Source organism: Carettochelys insculpta, chromosome 2 (assembly GCF_033958435.1).
Source record: "Carettochelys insculpta isolate YL-2023 chromosome 2, ASM3395843v1, whole genome shotgun sequence".
NCBI lineage: Eukaryota > Metazoa > Chordata > Testudines > Carettochelyidae > Carettochelys > Carettochelys insculpta.
Window position 1 is genome coordinate 147,177,129 of NC_134138.1, and position 24,422 is coordinate 147,201,550.

The 24,422-nt window shown below is 48.2% G+C and overlaps 1 protein-coding gene across 2 annotated transcripts in view; it reads right to left on the reverse strand.

Annotated features, from left to right (window-relative positions):
• TRIO (trio Rho guanine nucleotide exchange factor) overlaps positions 1-24,422 on the reverse strand; it is a 527,884-nt gene that overhangs the window by 100,005 nt on the left and 403,457 nt on the right. For both annotated transcript variants that reach the window (XM_074987837.1, XM_074987838.1), the window contains exon 34: positions 20,641-20,884. In XM_074987837.1, the coding sequence (XP_074843938.1) occupies positions 20,641-20,884 (244 nt within the window). The remainder of the gene's footprint in view (positions 1-20,640; positions 20,885-24,422) is intronic.

Here is a 24,422-nt window from a genome sequence, read left to right on the forward strand (position 1 = left end):
GACCGAGTCGGTTGAGTCTGCAAACAACTTCTGCGTATCAAAGGGAAGATCCACAATCTTCGCCTGCAGATCCCTTGGGATACCCGATGTCTGGAGCCACGATTCTCTACGCATGACCACTGCTGTAGCCGTTGAGCGTGCCGCTGTGTCCGCCACGTCCAGGGCGATCTGGACTCCCGTCCTCGAAGCTGCATAGCCCTCTTGCACAATTGCCTTTAGCACCGGCTTTTTATCTTCCAGAAGCGAACCCATGAGAGAAGTAAGCCTGGAGTAATTATCAAAATTATGGTTCGCTAGATGTGCTGCATAGTTTGCCATTCTCAATAGCAGGGTGGAGGAGGAATATACCTTCCTGCCAAACAGCTCTAGCTTCTTGGCATCTTTGTCTGAACCCCCCGATTTGTACTGAGAAGTCTTTGATCTCTGCTGAGACGATTCTACCACCAATGAGTTTGGTTGTGGGTGACTAAAAAGGAACTCCATGCCCTTCACCGGGACGAAGTACTTCTTATCCGCTCTCTTGTTCATAGGTGGAGCGGAGGCCGGGGTCTGCCAGAGGGAAGTGGCTGACTCCATAATGGCTTCGTTGAGCGGGATAGCGATTTTGGATGAAGCCGGGGGTCTCAAATTTTTCAGGAGTTTGTGATGTTTCTCCTGAACTTCTGCCGTTTGGATGCCTTGCGTGAAAGCCACCCTTTTAAACAGCTCCTGAAACTGTCTGAAGTCGTCCGGGGGAGCAACGTCCCCGGGGGCCGTGGCCTTGTCAGGGGAGGACGAGGAGGAACCACTAGGGTAAACCTCCCTCGAACTCTCAGGTTCCTGTGGCCGATGGTACACCCAGTCGCTGGAGGATTGCAAAGGAAAGTCTCGGGGTTCTAAAATTAACTCTCCTTGAGATATCTGTGTTTCCATCCCCGGCTAGGAGTGTCCACGGGGGTATTGGACGGCCGGGGGGACCTGCCCCTAGGTGTAGGCCTGGGGTGTCTGTGTCCAGCATGATAAGAATGACCATGGCAGCACGGGCACGGGTCCGGGGATGGAGACCTGGACCACTCTCGGGGTGCGTACCCCCGATGTCTGGGAGAGCGAGATCTCCGCGACGATACAGATAACAGTGAAGCTGGTTTGTGATAGTACTCCAAGGGATGCAATCCCAGAACAGGCGAAGGTGGCCCAAGCCATGGTGACGTAGGTTGGAGGAATGGAGAAGGAGGCTCTGGATAGGCCGGTGGAGACCCAGATCTTCTGGGTGGCATGTGCAGCATAAGGGGAGGGTTTGTTGATAGCAGCATTGCAGCCCTGTCCGCAGAAGGGCTGCGATGCCGGGTTTTTGCTCTTGCCTTTCCCCTCCCCTGCGGGGCTGGCACCGCCCCCTCCCGTGCCGGGGATCTCGGCCCCGCTGTCGGCGCCGCGCTCAGCCCGCTCAGCTGCGGTGCCGCGCGGACAACGTCCTCCGGTGCCTGCAGGCTCCGTGCCTGTTGGCCCTGCACCGCTGGCACCGCAGGGGTCGGTGCCGCCTGTGGCGGTACTGCCGGTTCCGGCGCTTGCCTGGCTGCCGCTCTAGGTGCCGCGTGTGCCGGCTGTTTGGTAATCGGAGGCTCGGCCTCTGCCACGTGCGCTGCCGCTTGTTTGAGTATGTGGCTGGGGGATGTGTGCTCCGCCCGTCCCGCTCGCTGAGACCGCCGGCAGGGATCGGGCTGGAGAGAGCTTCCTCCGTTTCTGCACAGAGGGGGTGAAGGAAGCCGCCTTCCTTTTGTGGAGCCCAGAGGGCCCTTCTGGTTGAGGCCTCTCCAGCAAGTCGGGCTGGAGAGCCTTATCGAACAGGAGCATTTTTTGCCGCATTTCTCTGTCTTTCCTGGCCCTGGCCCTGGCTGTGAGCTTAGCACAGTGGGAACACTTCTGGGTAACGTGTGATTCCCCCAGGCACCGAATGCATTCGCTACGCCCATCGGAGGCCGGCATAGCTTCGCGGCAGGACTCACACTTTTTAAAGCCTGAAAAGGACATCGCAGTGAGTCTTTTTGTTGTTAATAGGGCACTTAGCACTTAATTAGTGCCTGTTTACCCGTCGCAGACACTGGCGTGCAGCGGCGGGAGGACTACTGGCCTTCACGTCCACGCGTCTTCTCCGCTCCTCTCTCTCTTTTTATTTTATATTTTTATTTTTTTTTTTTAGAAAGAAAAAAACAACAATTTACACGTAAAACTCTAGCTCATCTGACTCTGGCCGCAGCTTGAGAGGATTCCGTTTGCAGCCGATGGCGGTTGAGAAGGAACTGGCGGGGACCGGCTAGCACCAGCGCATGCGCGATCCAGGAGAAACTGCTGGAAGAATTCCGACCTGCGGCGCCAGGCGAGCCCGACACCTATTGTGGTGCACCCACGGGGACACTCGTAGAAGAAAGAAAGGTTACTCAGCGTAGTAACGGTGGTTCTTCGAGATGTGTCCCCGTGGGTGCTCCACAATAGGTGTCGGGCTCGCCCGGCGCCGCAGATCGGATCTTCCAAGCAGTTTCTGCCAGACCACGCATGCGCCGGCGCAAGCCGCTCCCTTGCGCACTCCTGGCCACGTGCGCGATCCAGTCCCCGCCAGTTCCTTGACCAACCGCCTCGGATGCTCCTACAAAACACTAACAGAGATCCAAAACGGGGAGGATGGGCGGGTAGTGGAGCACCCACGGGGACACATCTCGAAGAACCACCGTTACTACGGTGAGTAACTTCTCTTTCTTCTTCAAGTGTCCCCGTGGGTGCTCCACATTAGGTGACTACCCAGCAGTAACCCAAGATAGGAGGTGGGTAATCGGATTATGTGCAGCTTGTCCCCGAGAGGACCGCTGTCGAGAGACGGGTATCCTCTTGGAATACCCTGTGAAGGGCGTAACATTTGGCGAAGGTGTCATAGGATGACCAGGTCGCCGCTCTGCAAATGTCTTTTAGCGCAACGCCCTTGAAAAAGGCTGTTGATGCCGCCACCGCCCTAGTGGAATGAGCCATGGGAGTGGCCAATAAAGGAGTCTTTTTGAGTTCGTAGCACATTTTTATGCAGGATAGGATGTGCTTCGAGATTCTCTGTGAAGAGAGACCTTCTCCTTTCGATTTGGGAGCGAGAGAGACGAGGAGTCTATCCATTTTCCGGAAGGACTTGGTCCTGTCTACATAGAAGGCTAGCGCCCTCCTCATGTCCAGGAGGTGTAGGCGCGCCTCTTTGTTAGAGTTATGAGGCTTTGGATAAAACGAGGGTAAAACAATAGGTTCGTTAATGTGAAACTCAGAAGAAACCTTGGGAACAAAGGCTGGATGCAGCCGTATGGTTACCGCCTCCTTGGAAAAAACACTGCAGGGTGGCGTTGGCATAACTGCCGCAAGCTCGCTCACCCTGTGAGCTGACGTAATTGCGAGAAGAAAGGTCGTCTTTATCGTAAGGAGGCGGAGGGAAACCGTGGCCAAGGGCTCGAACGGTGGTCCCGTTAGCGCGTTAAGCACCAGGTCCAAGTTCCACGAAGGTGGAAGCGGTTTCCGAGGGGTGTATAGGTTTACCAACCCTTTGAGGAACCTGGTAACCATGGGATGGGCGAACACCGTGTGCCCTTCCTCCTCGTGTCTGAACGCCGAAATGGCGGCAAGGTGGACCTTTAACGAGGATAGTGAGAGTCCTCCTCTCTTGAGGTCCAGTAAATACTCTAATATTACAGGTATAGGCACCGAAAGGGGGGCCAGCTGTTTGGTAGCACACCAAGCCGTGAAGCGAGTCCATTTCTGCTTGTAGGTCTTCCTGGTGGAAGTCCTCCTGCTACTTTCTAGGACTTGCTGCACTTCCTCTGTGCATGCGCTCTCTAGGGAGCTGAGCCATGGATTAACCACGCTTGTAGTCGCAGGCCTTGGGGGTGCAGATGCACTATGGACCCCTGGGCTTGCGTGAGCAGATCCGGCGCCACCGGAAGAGGCATCGCTGGACGGTCCGACATGCGCAGGAGTAGGGGGAACCATTGCTGTCGATCCCACGTTGGGACTATCAGGATCATTCGGGCTCCTTCCCTCCTGGCTTTCTGCAAGACTTTGTGGATCAGCACTGTGGGAGGAAAAACGTAAAGCAGGGGGCCCCTCCACGAGATCGCGAACGCGTCCCCCAGGGACCCCCATCCCAGTCCTGCCCTGGAGCAGAATCGTGGGCACTTCTTGTTGTGTTGAGTGGCAAACAGGTCTATCTGGGGAAAACCCCATGCGTGGAAAATCGGTCGTAGCAGATCGGGATGGATCTGCCACTCGTGCGTGAGTGCAAAACGCCTGCTCAGCTGGTCTGCTTTCACATTGTGAGTGCCTGGTAAGTACGAGGCTTTCAAGATTATATTGTTGGCGATGCACCAGTTCCATAACCGGACTGCTTCCGCACATAAGGCATGGGACCGAGCTCCTCCTTGCCGGTTTATATAAAACATGGTGGAGGTATTGTCTGTACTGATCCCGACGACTTTGCCTTGTATATGGTCTCGAAAGTGTCTGCAGGCGTTGAACACTGCTCTGAGCTCCAGTATATTTATGTGCAGTGACTGCTCCGTGGAGGACCACAGCCCTTGAGTCACCTCTTCGCCCATGTGTGCTCCCCACCCTATGAGGGAGGCATCTGTAGTAAGAAAAACCGATATTTGTGGTTGGTGGAAGGGTACCCCTGTTAGCAAGTTCTTGGGGTTTACCCACCATTGCAGGGATCTGCGCACCTTTCTGTGGGCGACACCACCCTGTGAACGGTGCGTGCTGCCAGTTTGTATACGCTCGCCAGCCAGTGCTGCATGCTGTGCATGTGTAACCTGGCGTTCTGTACTACGAACGTCGCCGCTGCCATGTGGCCCAGCAGCTGTAAGCACGTCAGGACCGGCACCGTAGGGCTGAAGGTGATGACCTGCACGAGGGAGCTGATGGCCCGAAAGCGAGTCTCTGGTAGATATACTCTCGCTGTAATAGAATTTATGCGTGCCCCTACGAACTCTATGTCCTGTGTGGGGTCTATCTTTGATTTTGCCAGATTGATAACCAGGCCGAGCGAAGAAAACGTGCCTGCTGTGACGCGTATCATGTGTAGTACCTCCTCCTTCGAGGCCCCTTTGAGTAGGCAGTCGTCCAGATACGGGAATATAAATACCCCCTGTCTGTGCAGGTAGGCTGACACCACTGCCAAGGTCTTGGTGAAGACTCTGGGGGCCGAGGAGAGGCCAAACGGTAGGACCTTGTATTGGAAGTGTTCGTTGCCTACCATGAACCGGAGGAATCGCCGGTGAGCCGGATGGATAGTTATGTGAAAATACGCGTCTTGTAAATCGAGGGCTGCGAACCAATCTCCATCGTCCAGTGCCGTAAGGATGGAGGCGATTGTGATCATCCGAAAGCATTGCTTGCGCAGGTACCGGTTGAGGCCTCGAAGATCTAAGATGGGCCTCCAGCCTCCTGTCTTTTTCTCCGTGAGGAAGTACCTCGAGTAGAGCCCTTTTCCTTGCAGTTGCTCCGGCACTCTTTCCACTGCCCCTATGAGCATGAGATGGTCTACCTCCTGCTTGAGCCTCGCTACATGGGAGGCCTCCTGGAGGTGGGGCCTGGGTGGAGGTCGTGGTGGTGGGAGCAACTGGAAGTGGATGGCGTACCCCGTGGCTATGATCTCCAGCACCCATTTGTCTGTGGTGATCCTTTGCCACTGGTCGTAGAATGGTCGGAGGCGATGGTGGAATAGCCGCTTCGGATGACCTTGTGCGATGGTAGTGATGGCGCAGCCCTGGATCTGTGTGTCAAACTTGTGGCCTTTGGCCCTGCCCCGAGGACGCACGGCTCTGTTGTGAACGTCGCCTGGGAGTTCTGTACTGCTGGTGCTGTTGATGTCGCCCTTGCTCGTAACCCCTGTGGTACTGGGGACGCTGTTGCTGGTACTGGTACCGTCTTTGTTGAGGGTAGTACTTTTTCTTTCTGTATGGAGGGGTGTAAATCCCCAGGGTCCTAAGTGTGGCTCTTGAATCTTTACTGGAATGTAGGACCGAGTCAGTTGATTCAGCAAACAGATTCTGCGAGTCGAAGGGAAGATCGACTATCTTTGCCTGCAGATCCCTCGGTATACCCAAAGTCTGGAGCCAGGACTCCCTTCGCATCACCACTGCCGTAGCTGTGGAACGTGCTGCTGTGTCCGCAACATCCAGGGCGATCTGAACTCCTGTCCTCGAGGCCGCGTAGCCTTCTTGCATGATGGCCTTGAGCACCGGTTTCTTGTCCTCTGGAAGCGACTCCATGAGGGAGGTTAACCTAGTGTAGTTGTCGAAATTATGGTTCGCTAAATGCGCTGTGTAATTTGCCATTCGCAACAGTAGAGTGGAGGAGGAGTAGACCTTTCTGCTGAACAGCTCTAGCTTCTTGGCATCTTTGTCTGTTCCCCCTGTCCTGAATTGAGATGTCTTTGATCTTTGTTGTGACGACTCCACCACCAAGGAATTTGGTTGTGGGTGGCTGAACAGGAACTCCATGCCCTTCGCTGGCACGAAGTATTTCTTATCCGCTCTCTTGTGGACAGGCGGAATAGTTGCAGGGGTCTGCCATATCATAGTGGCGGACTCCAAGATTGCTTCATCAAGCGGTATTGCTATTTTGGAGGAGGCCGGAGGTCTCAGATTTTTGAGGAGCTTATGGTGTTTCTCTTGCACCTGTGCTGTCTGGATGCCTTGCGTGAAGGCCACCCTCTTAAACAGCTCTTGAAACTGTTTGAGATCGTCCGGAGGATGGACATCCCCCGGGGCCGTAGCCTCGTCCGGGGAGGAGAGCGAGGAACCACTGGGGTACGCCTCTCTGGACCCTTCCGGTTCCTGTTGGTGATGGTACACCCTCTCGCTAGAGGCTTGCGAGGGAAAATCTCGGGGTTCCATAACCAGTCCCCCCTGAGATACTTGAGTCTCTGTCCCCGTTCGCGATTGCCCTCGGGGATACGAGATCGTCTGTGGGGATCTTTCCCTGGTAGATTGCCGGTGGTGTCTATGCCCCGCGTGATAGGTGCAACCATGGCAGTATAGGCACTGTTCTTGGGAAGGTGACCTGGACCACTCCCTTGGTGCATACCCCCTGTGTCTGGGGGAGCGAGATCGTCGAGAGACCTGGGACACTGGAGAGAGCGATTTTGGATAGTATTCCAGCGGCTCAAACCCCAGGAAGGGTGAAGGTGGTCCCAGCCAGGGCGAGGCTGGTTGTAAAAATGGAGACGGGGGCTCCGGGTAGGCTAGGGGGGACCCCTGCCTTCTGGTTGGAGTCTGCAGCATAAGCGGAGGGCTGAAAGAAAGCAACTCCGCAGCCCTGTCTGGAAAGGGGCTGCGGTGCCTCGTTTTGTGTGCAGCCTTTCCCCTCCCTTGAGGAGGTAAGTCCGCCCCCTGGCGTGTAGGGGATCTCTGCCCCGTCCGCGCCGTGCTTGGCACACTCATGGGCGGTGCCGCACGGGCGGTGTCCTCCGGTGCCTGCAGGCTGCGTGCCTGCGCGCTCTGCACCGCCGGTTCCCCGGGGGTTGGTGCCGCTGCTTGCGGTGTCGCCGGTACCGGCACTTGTTTAGCCGCTGCCCTGCCTCTGGTGCGGGGCGGCTGTTTGATTATCGGAGGCTGAGCCGCTTCCACGTGGCTCTCCGTGCCGCCGCCGATCAGCTGTTGCTGCGGCTGGGGGCTGCGCGATCCTCCCGTCCCGCTCGCTGTTGCTGCCGGCAGGGATCGGGCTGGGGAGGCTTTCCTCCGTTTTTGCGCTGATGGGGTGAGGGAGGCGGCTTTCCTTTTATGGGCCCCGGAGGGTCCCTCCTGCTGCGGCCGCTCTGGCACGTCTGGCTGGAGGGCCTTGTCGAACAGCAGCATTTTAAGCCGCATCTCCCTGTCCTTCCTTGCTCTGGCTGTTAATTTTGCACAGAAGGAGCATTTCTGTGTGACATGGGACTCCCCCAGGCACCTTATGCATAGACTGTGCCCATCAGACGCTGGCATTGCCTCTCGGCAGGACTCACATTTCTTAAATCCTGAAGAGGACATTGCTGGTGAGTTTTTCAGTTGTTAACGGGTACTTAGCACCTTCTCTGTGCTGTTTTTCCCCTTCTCCGATGGCCTGCCACGGCAGGAGGGCTGATGGCCCTAGGCTCCTGGCCTCCGGTGTTCCGCTTGTTCCTGGGACTGGACTGAATGCCGTCCCGCTTGTTGTTTTTTTGTTTTTTTTTTTTTGAAAAATAACAACAGGCTAACTTGCAGTAGCCTAAGAACTTGAAAACTTTAAAGAAAAAACAGTTAAAACCATTGAATACGCTAACTTGGCCTTAGCCTAGTTCGGATTCCGTCTGCAGCCGACGGCGGTTAAGAGGAACTGGCGGGGACCGGATCGCACACGTGGCCAGAAGCGCGCAAGGGAGCGGTGCGCGCCGGCGCATGCGCGGTCCGGCAGAAACTGCTTGGAAGATCCGATCTGCGGCGCCGGGCGAGCCCGACACCTATTTTGGAGCACCCACGGGGACACTCGAAGAAGAACTATATTTACATAAAATGTGTATTTTTACAAATTCACACAATTACCAAATCCATTTGCTATTCTCCCTTTTCTTGTTTCGCTTTTCTTTCATGGGCACTCTATGTAGACTTTTCAGTTCCAGTCTTTCTTTAAAACAACACGTTTCTTTAGAAACATCCAACTAAATTTTCCATGACTAATATTGGTGATTATCTTCAATTTATGACTTATTGCATGATCCTCTTTCTCAGAGGATTTAATTTTATAATTGTGCTTCATCTGATTCTCTTTGGTTTTGGTTTCATTTTTTCTGTTTAATGAGCTATAGTTATTTACTCTGAATTATATTGCATGTCAGTGGTCAAGTTTGTTCCTTCTGTTGCTTTCCCATTTCCTTTTCCTGTATTAATAATGAATTGTTTTCTTCCTCTCCATCATCGGAATCTCATTACCTATCATAGAGATTGACTTTTTGGAGACTGACCTCAGTCTCTTCCTTTCCTTATTCCATCTTGTTTTTCCCAATTCTACTTTTCTTACTTCCAAAACTATTATACTTCATAGCTCCAATTTATTTCACTTTCTTCATCCACTCTTTTGTGTTCCCTATTGAGTCAATTCCCTTGTCCTTGTGCTGACGTCTTAATTCTGTCCCCTTGCCTGGTTAAACAGCAAACTGTCATGAGGCTCCTTTTGTGCCCATAAGGGAGTCACCAAGGATCTTTTCTTTTGTTCTCCAAAACTGGGGGAGACTAAACAAGGTAAGAGAATTACTGATGGTGGGAAACTGCCAAAGATGCTGCTCAGTGTGCTGATCCTGCATGTTTAAACTGACATATTTCCATGGGCTAACACCTCACAATAGGGTTAAACAACAAGAAGTCCTGTGGCACCTTACAGACTAACAGATATTTTGGAGCATAAACTTTTGTGGGCAAAGACCCACTTTGTCAGATGCATGAAGATGAATATAACAACCACTGTACTGACTCAGGCCAACGGTCCACCTGACTATATATCCTGTCTTCTGACCACAACCAGTGCCAGATGTTGCAGAGGGAATAAATGGAAAATGTCCATTTTGAGTTATGCATTCTGTTGCACAATCCCAGTTTCTTGCAGGCAGAAGTTTAGTGACATGCAGAGTGTGAAGTCGCATCCCTGACCAACATGTACTTCCTTTCAGTCACTTTAAACATGCTGCCCATTAATTTTATCCGGTGACCGCTAGCTTTTACGAAAGAGTAAATACTTCCATATTCACTTTCTCCAGTTTTGATTTTTTAATTTTTATTATTTACTACTCTTAAGCTGAATGGGTCCTAACATTGTCAGCTTTCTGACTCCCACTAATCATTGAGCAGATTGTGTCCAGAGAACTACCCACAATGACTCAAGGTTCCTTTATTGTGTGGTAACAGCTGTCACGTAACACGCCAACAGACCTTTCTACACACTAAAGGCCTTAAAGAGCAGCCAGCAGGCCCCAGAGAGCAAGAGTGGGAACTTCCATTGCTGTGGCACAACCAAGTTCTCCTCCCTGTGTTACAGCCTGTTACAGCTTTGTACCCCGCAAACACAAACACCAGATAGCCATATCATCTCTGACACCTGCATTTAGATGTGGGAACCTGAGGAGGAACCAGTAAGCAGGGCAACCTTGGCTTCAGCCCTGTGAAAACATTAAAAAGTGGTGCTGAGCCAGCAAGCACACACCCAGTAAACAGCTATGGGATAAAATCACTGTAAGGTCCTGCCCCTAGCCGAGTTTCGACCAAGGACTCAGCCTCAGGAGCGCCCTGAATCTTTTCTGCCAGCTGGAGCAACGTCCACCGCAGCCCTGATGTGAGGCACTTTGGGTCGGGAATACCCTGTGGCAGAAGGGATAAAAGCAGGTCAAATAGCCTCTTGTCCAGATCTACACATTGCTTTTGTGCTTGGCTTATTAATGCGTATCTTGTGAATAATTTGCAGTAACTTGGAGTAGATAAGCTTAATAAAGCTCTTTTGTCCCTAATCGGCTTTGTGTTGAAGTGAATCCCATAAATTCTGTCCAGCCTTGGCCTGATGAGTTGACACAGTTAATTTCAACTCCCTCATTTTCAATGTATAGCTGGGATTTATGTGCCTTACTTGGCACTTACCACACTGCACCTGCCATTTTGTAGCCATGACACCCACTTGTAATTCTTAGCAATCAGCTCTAGACTTAGTTATCTTGTGTAATTTTGTATTCTTTGGAAATTTTGAGGAATGGTGTGCGGGGAATGACAGAACCAGTTCTCGCATTTAGTGCTTTTGGTACCTAACCCCTCCACCCCCCAGATTTAAAGGTTCACACCAGGTCGCAGTCATAAAGGGGAGCAGCAATACCAAAGGCCAAACTGAGAGAGAGTTTCTACAAGCACAGTAGTTGCAGATTTTAACCACTGATAGGAAGACATGGATACCTCTTGAGTTTTTTATGCTTAACTGCAGTATTTCCTGGTACTTTCCCTCACATTCAGTATATTTTACTCTTCATACAGAATAGGTTCTAATTAAATTCTTATTTATTTCTAGTATCAGAGGGGTAGCTGAGTTAGTCTGTATCTTCAAAAGCAACAAGACCACCTGTGGCACCTTACAGGCTAACAGATATTTTGGAGCATAAGCTTTTGTGGGCAAAGACCCACTTTGTCATCTGACGGGTCTTTTCCATGAAAGCTTATGGTCCAAAATATCTGTTAGTCTATAGGGTGCCTATTTATTTTTAGTTTGCCTTAGAATTCCAAGATTTTTTTTTAAATTATGTTTTGGCAAAGGCACTTGTCTCATAGTTCAGCAAAAAAGAAAGCGGGCTTTTTATAACTGAAAACAAAACAAAAAAAACCTCCTGGTTCGTATTTGGCTCTTACGTGGCTTGAACTAACATTTGATGTGTTCCCAGTCACCTGTCCATAATAATCTTGGACAGATGAGAAATTTTGGCTTTCAGAAACACAATAAACTATAATACCACCACAGCTATGCAACAATTATAGCAATTTCTTGCAATATTCCAGACACACTGCAGGGAATGAAGTTGATGTAATTTAGGAGTGGATTGTATTAAAATGAAAATATTTAAGTACCAATTTGAGATTGTGTGAAACTTCTTTAAGAAGACAGGATCAGTGCAATCTCTGGAATGTACTATGAGATTAAAAAGACTATACTGATGAGTGTAAGAATCACAAATGATCTTGTGGGACAATACACGTGAAGTGGAATTCTGAGGATTTACTTGGGAGAGGGTATTGCAAACTCCAAGAGTAAAGACTCAGCTTTTGAAGCTTCATCCTTAGGAAGAGGTCTTTATCCTGGTGATCATCTATTACAGGAGGACAGTTCAAAGGCAAATTGTAGAAAGGAATAACTGACTCATTAATTAGGCTTCTTGTTCTGAGCTTTGTGATCTCAGGAAAAAACTTGTGTGAGCTGAAGTGATCTCTGGAAAGGCTATTGACATGCATGTAGATTCTTGCATTGCTTTAATATTTTCTCCGTAACGCTTTTCACCTTAAGAATAAACATGCTGGCTTAGAAAGAGTTGTGTGGTAGTTTAACTGTGGCAATTGAACTGTATAACCTTCTGGTATAGCAGAAAAGTACAGCAGGCCAGCTTTGGCTGCCTGACTTTGCTAGGGAGAACACAGTATAAGCAGTGACCTGTTCAGTCAGAAATACTCCAGTAACGAAGGAGGGAGAGGTGAATAGGTGATGGCTCAGGAGCTAGAGTGAATACCCTCACCACATTGTCAAGGGGGAATAAAGGTGCAGATGCACCAAACTGACATGTTAACCCTGAAGTTGTTTTACTACTTTGATGAAGTCTTTTATACAAAGACTTTAGCGTTGCTATCCCATATTCAGTGTACTGTATAAGAGCATACAACAAACTGATTTACAGCCCAAGGGCCAGAAGATTTAAAGTGCCTTGGTTATCAGGAGTAGCTAGGTTTATTTCACACACTTTGGTTTCCCTGGCTCGCTCATATCAGAATTACACAGATTGATAATAGTAACAGAGAGGAAGCCGTGCTAGTCTATACACTATCAAAACAAAAAGCAGTCAAGCAGCACTTTAAAGACTAGCAAAATAGTTTATTAGGTGAGCTTTCGTGGGACAGACCCACTTCTTCAGACCATGGCTAGTCTTTAAAGTGTTACTTGACTGCTTTTTGTTTTGACAGATTGATAATGTTTTCAACATCTCTAGTTATAAATTACTGTGACTGCTCTTTCCAAGGCCAGAGACAGCATGAGAGAGAGAGACAGTGCATGAGCAAGCATGCTGATAGCAAATTTCTGATGATTTTAAGGCTGTATCTTAAACTGCAAATAAATGGGAAAGCTCAAAGCAGGACATTTCGGAGGCTACCTGAAATCAAAGCCACCTCTATTTAGCCAGAGCACAAATTCTTCAGTTAAAAAAATGTGGTAATACTGTTGAGTTTAAAATGCTATGACATACCACAGGAGCTCCTTAAGACTGATCAGCTGGGTTGTACTGCAAGGCAAGCTGGATATGTGTATGTAAAAGATGAATTTAAGATTACCATATTTCACCCTTCAAAAAAGAGGACACCCCTGAGATGGAGCATATCTGTATCAGCATCTACCCATTCGTGCCGTGCTAATGTGTTATAGTACATATAATATTTAAAGTCAGTGCCTTATGTATATGCATTATGATAAGATCTATGATCCACTCTATTTTTTCCACAACTCCTGCCTCATTCAGGGCCGAGGATGGATGGTGGTCAATAAATAAGCAACTGTTCAATGTCTTTATTTATCCTTCTTCAGTGTGTGGCCTCATGACTTATTTACTGCCAGCTAATTAAACTTTCCTCTGAAAAAATTCTTAATATCAAAGGCTTTTCTATGCTACTCATGACTGTATAATCAGTACACTTCCAAATATTCCTGTGAAGCTGGTATTCTCATTTTTCAGATGGAAAACTGCAGCACACAGATAGTAAGGCAGAAGTATCACCTAATTTTGGGGGCTGAATGTGAGCTACCTAGGACCTGATTTTTCAGAATATTCAGCACTTTAAAACACTTCAATATATTCAAATTACTGCCCAGATTGGCTTCAGTTGCAGCTGCGACTTAAAGAACTTCAGAGGCCATAGTCTTACATCAGCCACCCAGAAAATTAGGAACACGTAATTAGTAAGCAACTGACCACCTGTGAAAAGTAAGATTTAAATGACTTGCCCAATAACACATAGGCACTCTATGGCAAAAGCCAAGGAAATAATCCAATTCTCCAGGCCAGCCTCACCAAACTTATAGAGAAAATGTTAAACTAGCTTCAAAGGGGGCAGGTCACAAAACCCCAGAGATAAGCCTAAAAAAGTGACTAACAGAAGTCTGGAAATTGGGGAGAAATGGAAAATTACAACAGGGTCACACAAAGGCCATCTAAGATAAAAAGGGAGGAAGTGTTGCCTGATACATCAAGAATGTGCACACAAGTTCCAAGATGCAGAAGGAGATGAAGACAGACCACTTGTAAGTCTCAGGATGAGGACAAAAAGGGAATAAACCAGGGCTTTTATTTTTTCCTGAGAGGGGTCCGCCAAATCAGAAGGAGGAGGTAGATGATGAATTTCTAGAATCAATAGCAGAAGTATCCAAAATAGTAACTGAGGACTAGCTACCCAGACATTTGTTGGAAAAGTACATACGGCAGAACATGAAATGCTCAATAAGCTCCTATAATGTACTGAAAACAATTTTTTTGTTTTTGAAGGTGGAGGAAGCAATCAGAGGGCCAATTTAGACTTGATACTGATTGACAGAGAGGAACTGGTTACCAGTCTGAAGGTGGAAGATTACTTGGGTAAAAGTAATCATGAAGTCACAGATTTCATTATTTTATGGAAAAGACAAGAGAGAAGCAGAATATGGACAAAGGACTTGCAAAAGCAGACTTCAGCAAACTCAGAGAACTGGTAGGTAAGATACCATGGGAAGAAAACAGAAGGGAAAAATCAGTTCAGGAGAACTAGCAGGTTTTCAAAGAGACAGCAAACTATGCCAAAACAAAATATATATGGAAGAATAGTAAAGGTGACATGGCTCCATCAAGAGCTCTTTAGTAACCTGAAAAGAAAAAGGAATCCCACCAAATGTGAAAACATTGACAAATTCCTAAGGAGTAATACACAAGAAAAAAGAAGTAACTATGGTCAAAATAGAAATGTTAAGGTACAAAATAAGTTCCACCCAGCTAGGGCCATTAAAGACAAAGTTAGGTGAAGGTCTTCTACTTAGTTGGGAAGGAAAACTTATCAAGAACAACAGGGTTAAGGTATATCATGCATACTTTTAGTGAAGACAGAGCAAAATTATATGCCTCGGCTTTTAACACAATATTAACAAGGGCAGGTGGGGGTGTGGCGCACAAGTCAGAATAAGGAAACAACAGGTTTAAGGAATACTGAGTTAAATTAAATGAATTCACATCAGCCTGGCCTGAGGAAATCCATCCTAGATCACGTAAGGAATTAGCTGATGCTAATCTCGAACTGTGAGAGAACATCTTTTAGAAGAGGTGAGACCACAGAGGATGAGGGCAAATATTGCACCTAAATTTAAAAAGGAGAAGAAAGATGACCAGGGGAGTAATAAACCTAACTTTTAATACCTGGAAAGATAATGTAACAAATTATTAAAACACCAGTTTGTGAGCATCCAGAGCATTGATAGGATTATAAGGAATAACTAGCATGGATTTGTCAATAATGAATAATGTCAAATCAACTTACTTTTCTTCCCCTTTCACATGGCTCCTCATCTAACGGATGGAGAATAAACAAGGAATGTGATATATCTTAACTGTATTAAGGCTTTTGACAATCCCACATGACAGGCACATAAGCAAACTAGGGAAATTGCTAAAAGTGGGTGCAAAACTAGTTGGAAGAGCTTACTCTAAGAATAGTTATTCATGTTTGGTGAGATCCAATATGGTGGGTCCTACAGAAGTCTGTACTGGGTCTGGTACTATTTAATATTTTCATTTAATTGCCTGGATAATGAAGTATGCTTATAAAATTTGCATGTGACACCAAACTGGGAAAGGATGCAAGAACTTTAGAGACAGAATTGTAATTCAAAATTACCTGGATAAATTGCAGAATTGTCTGAAAACATCAAGAAGGAAGGAGAAATTAAATGGAAAACTTCAAATTGGAGAATACGTACCAGCACAGCCTTTGTCATGATGAGTAATCTCCTTTATGAAACAAAAATGTAGTTTTGTGCGTTTCACACAGAATCCCTCATCAGTCTGCTTATAATGGGTTCAATACTCTCCATAATTAGGGTGACCATATCTTCCCCGCCCAAATATGGGGACAAGGGGAATGACACTGTCCTGGCCAAAACGGGACGGATGGTCACTGTATCTAGGAGTTGGAAGGTGGCTCCCCTGTGGGGGCTGTCACACTCCCAGTGAAGCTCCCAGCTTCCTCTAGCTGGGGGGCCACCGTGCTGCCCGCCCAGCTCCCGGCTCCCCCAGCGGAGGGAAGCTGGGGGTAGGGGCAGCCATGGTGCAGGTCCAGACCCTGATTCTCCCAGACAGGGGAAGCTGGGGGGCAACTGCGATGGGGGAGCCAGGGTAAGCTGGGAGGTGGGGCAGTCGAGGCCAGATCTGGCTCCCGGCTCCCCCAGCTAGGGGAAGCAGGCGGTGGCGACCGCCTGAAAATATGGGGCAATTATCCCCTTTGACAAAATAAAATGGGACACCATCCTGGTGTCCCAAATACAGGACTGTTCTGCCGAGACCGGGACTGATGGTCAGCCTACCCATAATTCAATGCTCTCTATTATGGAACTCTCCTTTTGTTCAATACAGACTGCCCTATATACAGTAAATCCCCAAAATGTGCGAGTTTGAGTTGCGCTTAACTTGCGTTAATGCGAGTTATGTGCAATTCAAAGCTGCTCTGCGGCCATCTGCCTACCCAGCTCCCCCATCTGGGGGAAGCCAGGTGGGCAGCCATGGAAGCATGGCTCCTCCCTGGCTTTCACCAGCTGGGAGAAGCTGTGCTGCTACAGTTGTCTGCCTGGTGTGGTGTCTCTCAGCTGGGTGGGCAGCCACACCTAACTCCCAGAGTGGCAAGAGCCAGGAAACTGGTCAGCGATGTGCTGGTCAGTTTCCTGACTCCACCCAGCGGAGGGGAGACGGAAGTCAGGCTGCCGCCCGGTCCCCAGCTCCCGCACATGTCCCAGGAAATTTGACTTACACGGGGGTTTTGTTCTACTGTAATATGATTTCTCTTGTTCCAAAGGTTCCCTCTGTGAGCAGTGACATGTTATGATTTCACACCTGGTAAATGCCTTAAGGACACCAAAATACACACACACACACACACAGAACTGCCAGGCTTTCTTACTCAGAATTCCACAGGACAAGAAACTTGAAGTATCAACCTAGAGACAAAATCTTCATCCTTCTCTGTTACATAGCCTTGCATACACAAAGGTGCTGCTGCATGCACTACAAATCCAAATACACAACACTAAACTTTCTTCTTATAGCCAAACATATTGTTGCACAAGCTGAACAAAAGAGGAAGAGCAAAGAAAGAGCTGGATGGAAAATAGATGAAGTGGAAAAAATAAAGTGCTTTTCAACAGCATAGTAACCCTTCCAAGCATTTTTTCAGCAACTGACTTCTTAACAACTCTACTGCTTATAATACAGTAGCCGTGTCTACACATGCACGCTACTTCGAAGTAGCGGCACTAACTTCGAAATAGCGCCCGTCATGGCTACACGCGCCGGGCGCTATTTTGAAGTTAACTTCGACGTTAGGCGGCGAGACGTCGAAAGTCGCTAACCCCATGAGGGGATGGGAATAGCGCCCTACTTCGATGTTCAACGTCGAAGTAGGGACCGTGTACTCGTTGCGCGTCCCGCAACTTCAAAATAGCGGGGTCCGCCATGGTGGCCATCAGCTGAGGGGTTGAGAGATGCTCTCTCTCCAGCCCCTGCGGGGCTCTATGGTCACTGTGGGCAGCAGCCCTTAGCCTAGGGCTTCTGGCTGCTGCTGCGGCAGCTGGGGATCCATGCTGCAGGCACAGGGTCTGCAACCAGTTGTCGGCTCTGTGGATCTTGTGTTGTTTAGTGCAACTGTGTCTGGGAGGGGCCCTTTAAGGGAGCGGCTTGCTGTTGAGTCCGCCCTGTGACCTTGTGTGCAGCTGTGCCTGGCACCCTTATTTCGATGTGTGCTACTTTGGCGTGTAGACGTTCCCTCGCAGCGCCTATTTCGATGTGGTGCCGCACAACGTCGAAGTTGAACATAGACCTTGCCAGCCCTGGAGGACGTGTAGACGTTACTCATCGAAATAGACTATTTCGATGTTGCTACATCGAAATAATCTATTTCGATGTAGGTTTCACGTGTAGACGTAGCCAGTATGATCCATGAAGAAACTCCTACATTTTTATACCACATCTGTGATGAAGCACTTAGACTAATTTCATTTTTTATTCTACATCCAGAGGCTCAAAAGCCTCTTTTAAATGAGTAAACAGCCTTTTCCAATATACCTATTTGCTTCTCAGCACAAGCTGTGTGTCAGCTGAATTTTATCAATCACCACCAATCAAGAAGTCAAGTTATTGTTATTCATTCTTAGAATGATATTACAGGACTGTAGCATTAAACACCACACCCAAGAATACAGCAATAAGAAATTACCTTTTTTTGCTTTTTGGGACCCCCAATGAAATTAATAAAAAGATACAGCCAATCTCCCATCTGTTCATTTGGAAAACCAAATCCTGTCCTTAAATATAAAAGCTGTGTCTACATGTAAGCACTCCTACAACGGGACAGAAATCAAAAGATGGCATTTGAAAGCACGGCTTTCGAAAGCGAGCGTCCACATGGCTCCAGGCACTCTTTCGAAAGAAGGGGGCAGAAAATGCTGCGGACAGTGTCCCCTGGCTGACAAGCCCTTCCAGGGCTGCAGACAGACACTCCCTTAAAGGGCCCCTCCCTCCACCCCACATGAGCTGAGTGCTGCCCAGCTGCCTCCAGCCAAGCAGGCCCTCGGCTGGTGCAGTTGTATGGAGAGAAGGACAGTGTGTTGGTACTGTATTATGGCCTGAGGGTGGGCGTGACCGTGGGGCAGCATACCTCCCCCTCAGGGCACCCTCTCCCCTCCCAGGGCTGGCATCCCATCTGCTGGCATGGGGGCCGGGGGTATCTTGGGAGGGTAAGGGTTCCCAGCCCATGTGGAGTGGTCCCCAGGTGCTGTCCAGACCCAACTATCTGCTGCACCCCATGCACAACTCATGGTGCTATCCACTGGGAGCCAGTGCTAGCCATCACCAACGGGCCAACGGTGGTGCCATGTGCCACACAGGCTGGGAAGTGTCCAGCCCAGGACCACTGGTCCTGTGTGACGCTGGCTGGTGCATCGCCTCCAACCCATGGACCAGAGTGCGTGCCCTGCTGTTTATGTACCTGAGGGTTCCTCAGCAACATCCAGGGATGCCCAGCTCCTAGTTGCCTGGCTGGATGAGCGGGAGGGTGTGTAGATTGTCAGGTCACCCTCCTCGCTGGACCACTCCATAGTGACATCAGCCTCCTGAATCACTGGTCCAGGCTGCTCCTCTGCTTCCGGCTGCAGGTCATTCATGGAGGCATCCAGGACTGCTGGGGGTGGGGAGCTGTCCTGGGGCTCCAGGATGCCCTATAGCTCCATGTAGTAGGGGCACGTTGCCAGAGCTGCCTGGGAGTGGCCGACCTAATCATGGGCCCAGGCATAGCCCTGCCGCAGTTCTTTTACTTTGCTGCAGACCTGGTCTGCAGTGTACTCCAGGTGGCCCCTTGCCAGGAGGCCCTGGGCCAGGCGGGTGAATGCAGAAGCATTTCGCTGCTTCACACCAATTTCCCTCAGGACCTTCTCCTCCTTCCATAAACCGAGGAGGTCCCTCAGCTCCCGCTCCATCCAGGATGGGCCCTTTATTTTTCTCATCCCGGGCCCCTGGGAGCCCTCGGGCTCCTGTGGGGGCTGGCTGCTGGCCATGGCTCAGCACAGATGCCCTGAGGCTGTGCTGAGGGCATGCTGGGGTAGCGCATGCTGAGCATGCTCCGAGCACACACACAGCTTCCTGCCACAGGGTTCCTGCATCCGTGTTCCTTCAATGGTGACCAAATGCAGGGATTATAGAGCCCCGCTGCTGCCGGCTAAAGTGGCCCCATGCTCCAGCTGGCCAGCTCCATGACAGGCTCCTCTTTTGAAAGAGTGGGCCATGGAGCATCTACATGTACACTCTTTCAAAACAGTTTTTCTAAAGGGGACGCTCTTCCTGATACAGGATCAGGATTTGGATTTCGATGTCTGCACCACGTTCCTTCCATTTTCTTTCAAAACACCAGGTTACACGTGTAGATGCTCCTCCCAGTCTTTCGAAAGAGGGCTGGAGGTTCTGAAGTTTCTTGCACGTCTAGATACAGCTAAAGATTCTTCCAAACAACTATGCACGAAATTATTTAAAAAGGACTGATGCTGAAGTCTAATGATTAGGCTTTTTATGGGCTACTTAAAAAGCTGAACAATTAGATAAAGAAATAAACCTGAATCCAGCAACTCTCATAGTACAAATCTTAAAATGCTGAGAAAGTAAAACTTGACACAAACATAGCTAACTGAATTTTCGCTACAGATTTTTTTAGAAGCTGAACTTTTTTTCCCCCAGGCAGAGCAAGACTGTTCTCCTCTTAAAATATTTTAATGTAAATTTCTGAGGCACTGGCTTAGCACAGTGTCACGTTTTTTTCCAGCACAACATCCAACTCAGTTTATTTCATAGGACACAACTTGTCTTAATGGCTTCTAAATCTTCCATTGCTTCACCATGTCACATACAACATGCTGAGCTGCACAGTCGGGGTCCTCAACAAGTTCTACCCATAGGCTTCTATAGCCAGATGTTCTTAACCAAGGACAGATAAAAATCCAAAGGCACAGAATGAAGCCCTTAAAAATTTACCTTATAACAGTGTTTTTCAAACAAAACAAACAAACAAACAAAACAAAAAAAAGCTGCAATGACTCTACAAGTGGAACGTAAAACACACTCTCTCTTACCTTTGTGGTTAAAAATACCCTCCATCTCCATGCTGCTTCTAGAGTGGGCAATGCAAAGCGACCCACAGGGAACTAGCCCTTCTGCAGCAGGGGACCGATCTGTGGTTCGTACCAGACACCAGTCAGGCTTGTCATGCGGCCTCTCTAGAACCTCCACTGTCTGACCACGGCGGATTGTCAGCTCGTTGCTGTTACATGCTGTGAAGTCGTGGATGACCACAGTCAATTCACAGCCACCTGACAGCTGTGGACAGAGAGAAAACAAAGGACAGATGGGCGATGCACTTCAGTTTTCTTTTTTAAACATCCACAAAGAATTATTTAGGATTTCCAGCAAGATAACTTTTGTCTCTGACATCTACAATATGGCTATGCCTTCCATTTTTTATACTTAAGAGTGTGATACTAAAACACCTTAGATTTAAAGAAAAATTGGCAGCTTTGAAGTTATACTACACCCCTCCATCTCTCCCTTACTTCAGATTCACTGTCTGGAATGATTTCAAGACCTGTGAATGACATTGGTAAAGCAGCTTGCCTTTGGGAGTGGCTTCCTTCCCAGGTGATTTTGAGAAAACTGAAGACAAAAAGAAGATTCATCACTCTATACAAGACAGCAAAGCAAACTCCCTCTTCTCCCCTAGAAATCAGGATCAGGTGATGACCTGCAAATCTTATTGCAGTAAATAGAAACTCACAAATAAAGCCCATAAAGGTGTACTAGCCACCACAGCTGATCTTTTGAGCTTTATTTATTCCTGGACGTTGTGCATGAACAGCACAAACAAGAGAGGAAGGGATTTTACTTTGCCACCGTCATGTGGAGTATTTTAGGGGAGTGAAGACCTTCTTATCCCACCTTAGACAATCATTCTAATTAATAATGGCTGTGAAAGCAAAAGATGGGGGAGTCATGAGCCAGGGGGATTCTCATCAGCCTCCTCCTTCTCTGCGGAGTCCAAGGTAGCCATCACCCAGAACACTATGTGCAGGTATTCGATAGCTGGGGGTGGCAGGAAAGTAAAGACATGTTAAATATGGAGACTTGTGACATGGTGGAACCGAAGAGGAACTGCAATTGGGAGTAGGAGACAAAAACTACCTGAGAAAAGGCAGTTCACTCTTTTGCAAGGGCTTTCCACCTCCTTCCAGGTTCTCCAATCATCAAACACTTAGTATGAAGTCTTTGAATGTGAGGGTTACTTTTTTATGGGGACATTTCACATATATTAAGCACAATAATCATCACAGATTGGTGCTTGGATCTTTTACGATACAGACTCCAAAATAGTTATATTCAAGATGTTTAACTCTCTCCTTCCATCACTAAATAGATAAATAAATAAAAGACCTCAGGCTCATGCAGAAATGCATGTGAACTGATGCTGGCAAAACTGCATGTCTCACTATTTTTTTTTCTAAGAGCTTCATTAAAATAATATTGATCCAAATTAATTATGCTCTACTGTTTCACCTTGTTTGATATAAACTGAAAGTACAGTAACTCTTTTTTCATACCTGGCAGCCCTGGAACCAGGGGATTGCCAGATAGTCAAATATTCTGGATAACAGAAAGGTATACCTAGCAGGATTAGCTATTAAGAAACAAAAATGTAAGCAGAGTACTTTACTTACCAACAACAGTAGTATTTTGCAATGTACTGTATTTACTGTATCTATTTGTATTTACTTTCACTGTACTGTACTGATGGAAAACGTAAATAAAATTTACTTTTGGTTAAAATACTGGTTATTTGAGACTTCGAATGATAGAATGCTGGTTAAGACAGATTTTACTGTACATAAACATACTGAAGTTCCTTAGCTGCACCACAGCTTCCTTAGACACCTTCAACTTTAATTTCAAATACGGGTTGAACCTCTCTAGTCCAGAACCCTCAGGACGAGAAAATCTGCCAGACCACGGGCAGTCAATACTGCCTAGCACCATTACCACCACTTCCACTACTTACTGGGCTTTTAGAAGACATGGGCCGTGTCTACACTAGTCCCAAACTTCGAAATGGCCATTCAAATGGCCATTTTGAAGTTTACTAATGAAGCACTGAAATGCATATTCAGCGCCTCATTAGCATACGGGCAGCCGCGGTGCTTCAAAATTGACGTGGCTCTCTGCCGTGCGTCTCGTCCCGATGGGGCTCCTTTTCGAAAGGACCCCACCTACTTCGAAGTCTCCTTATTCCCATCTGCTCATGGGAATAAGGGGACTTTGAAGTAGGTGGGGTCCTTTCGAAAAGGAGCCCCGTTGGGGCGAGCAGTGCAGCAGCGAACCACGTCAATTTCGAAGCGCCGCAGCCGCCCGCAGGCTAATGAGGTGCTGAATATGCATTTCAGCACTTCATTAGTAAACTTTGAAATGGCCATCTGAATGGCCATTTCGAAGTTTGGGGCTAGTGTAGACGTAGCCATTTAGGGGTAAATTTTGGCTAAATCTGAGTACACAACACTGAAGGCCAGGACTGGTGGCTGTCAACAAACTTTATGGGACCAAGGGAAACTTAAGTGGTCGTCCAGCCAACTAAAATTCTGCTGGTGTCTGTATGCTGCTGGACTAGAGAGGTTCAACCTGTAGCAACATCAGATCAACAGTAGTCTAGTTGGACTACCTTTACCCCCTGTACCACTGTTACAACACCATCGACTAGAACAGAATAGATTAATGTTTCATCTGATGAGGTACGCAACTTTCAACTGTAGGAAACATCAGACAAGGCAGACACAAAACCCCCTCTTTTGGGGGCTAATTGTGCAATACTATGGAGGAATGGTTCTTCCAGTTTGTATGGTAAACCCTCGATTTTACAGACCCTGATATAGCAGACGTTGGGAACAACAGACCTTGTTCCTGAAATCTGCTTAACTGGGGCCCATAAAATCCTAAATACCTGCCTGCCCCCACCTCCACGGACTTACTGCTGCAGAGCCAGAGCTGCCACCTCTTCCCCCAGAGCCCCAGTGCTCCTCTCATCAAGGGTAGTGTGCATAGGTGGGCACAGGCACTCATATGCGCCCCACCACTGGTGGGAAGAGCGTATGGCAGCTCCAGAGGCAGAGGCGGATCTTCTAGGTGGCAGCAGAGGGGCGGCCAGCTGCAGCAGGAGCCTTCCTGCCGCGTACGGTGGGATCCCCATCTACAGCACGGCTTTTGGTGCTGTGCACAGCAGGTTTGGTGAGGAAAAACCTTTGTGCGGCACCAAAACCATCAGTGGCCTGGCTTTTGAAACTGCACACGCAGGACCTTGCTGCCATGCACAGCGGGGACCCCAGCTGCAGCAGCATCCTCCAACAGCTCGTTCTGTGTCAGTGAGCAGAGGGCATTTTGGGGGAAGGTGGTGGAGGGGCTGGTGGAGCCTGGCGGGGGTGGGTTGTAGTAAACCCACTCATTTAATGGACATCTGGGTTTAAAGGACACTCCTCTCTCTCACTAGTCTGTTACACTGAGGGTTTACTGTACTCAGATTCTATTATATCTCATATTTCTTACCTTGACTGGAGAGGTTTTCACACTGCTATTTTAAAAATCTTGAAACATGCTTACCTAATTTGGCTACAAGTAAAATTTCTTTTTTATCCTGATAGCAGTAAGCCACGAGTCCTTTAGACACAGGCCTAAATACACATCTGGATTATTACTTATAAATCTATTTTAATAAAATTTCTTGGGCTGAAATGCAAGAAAGAAATTTTCTTCTCAGGGATAATGCTCTGTCACCAAATAAGAATTTGAAGTGCGTTTGCCAAGCAGCTCATGACATCATAGA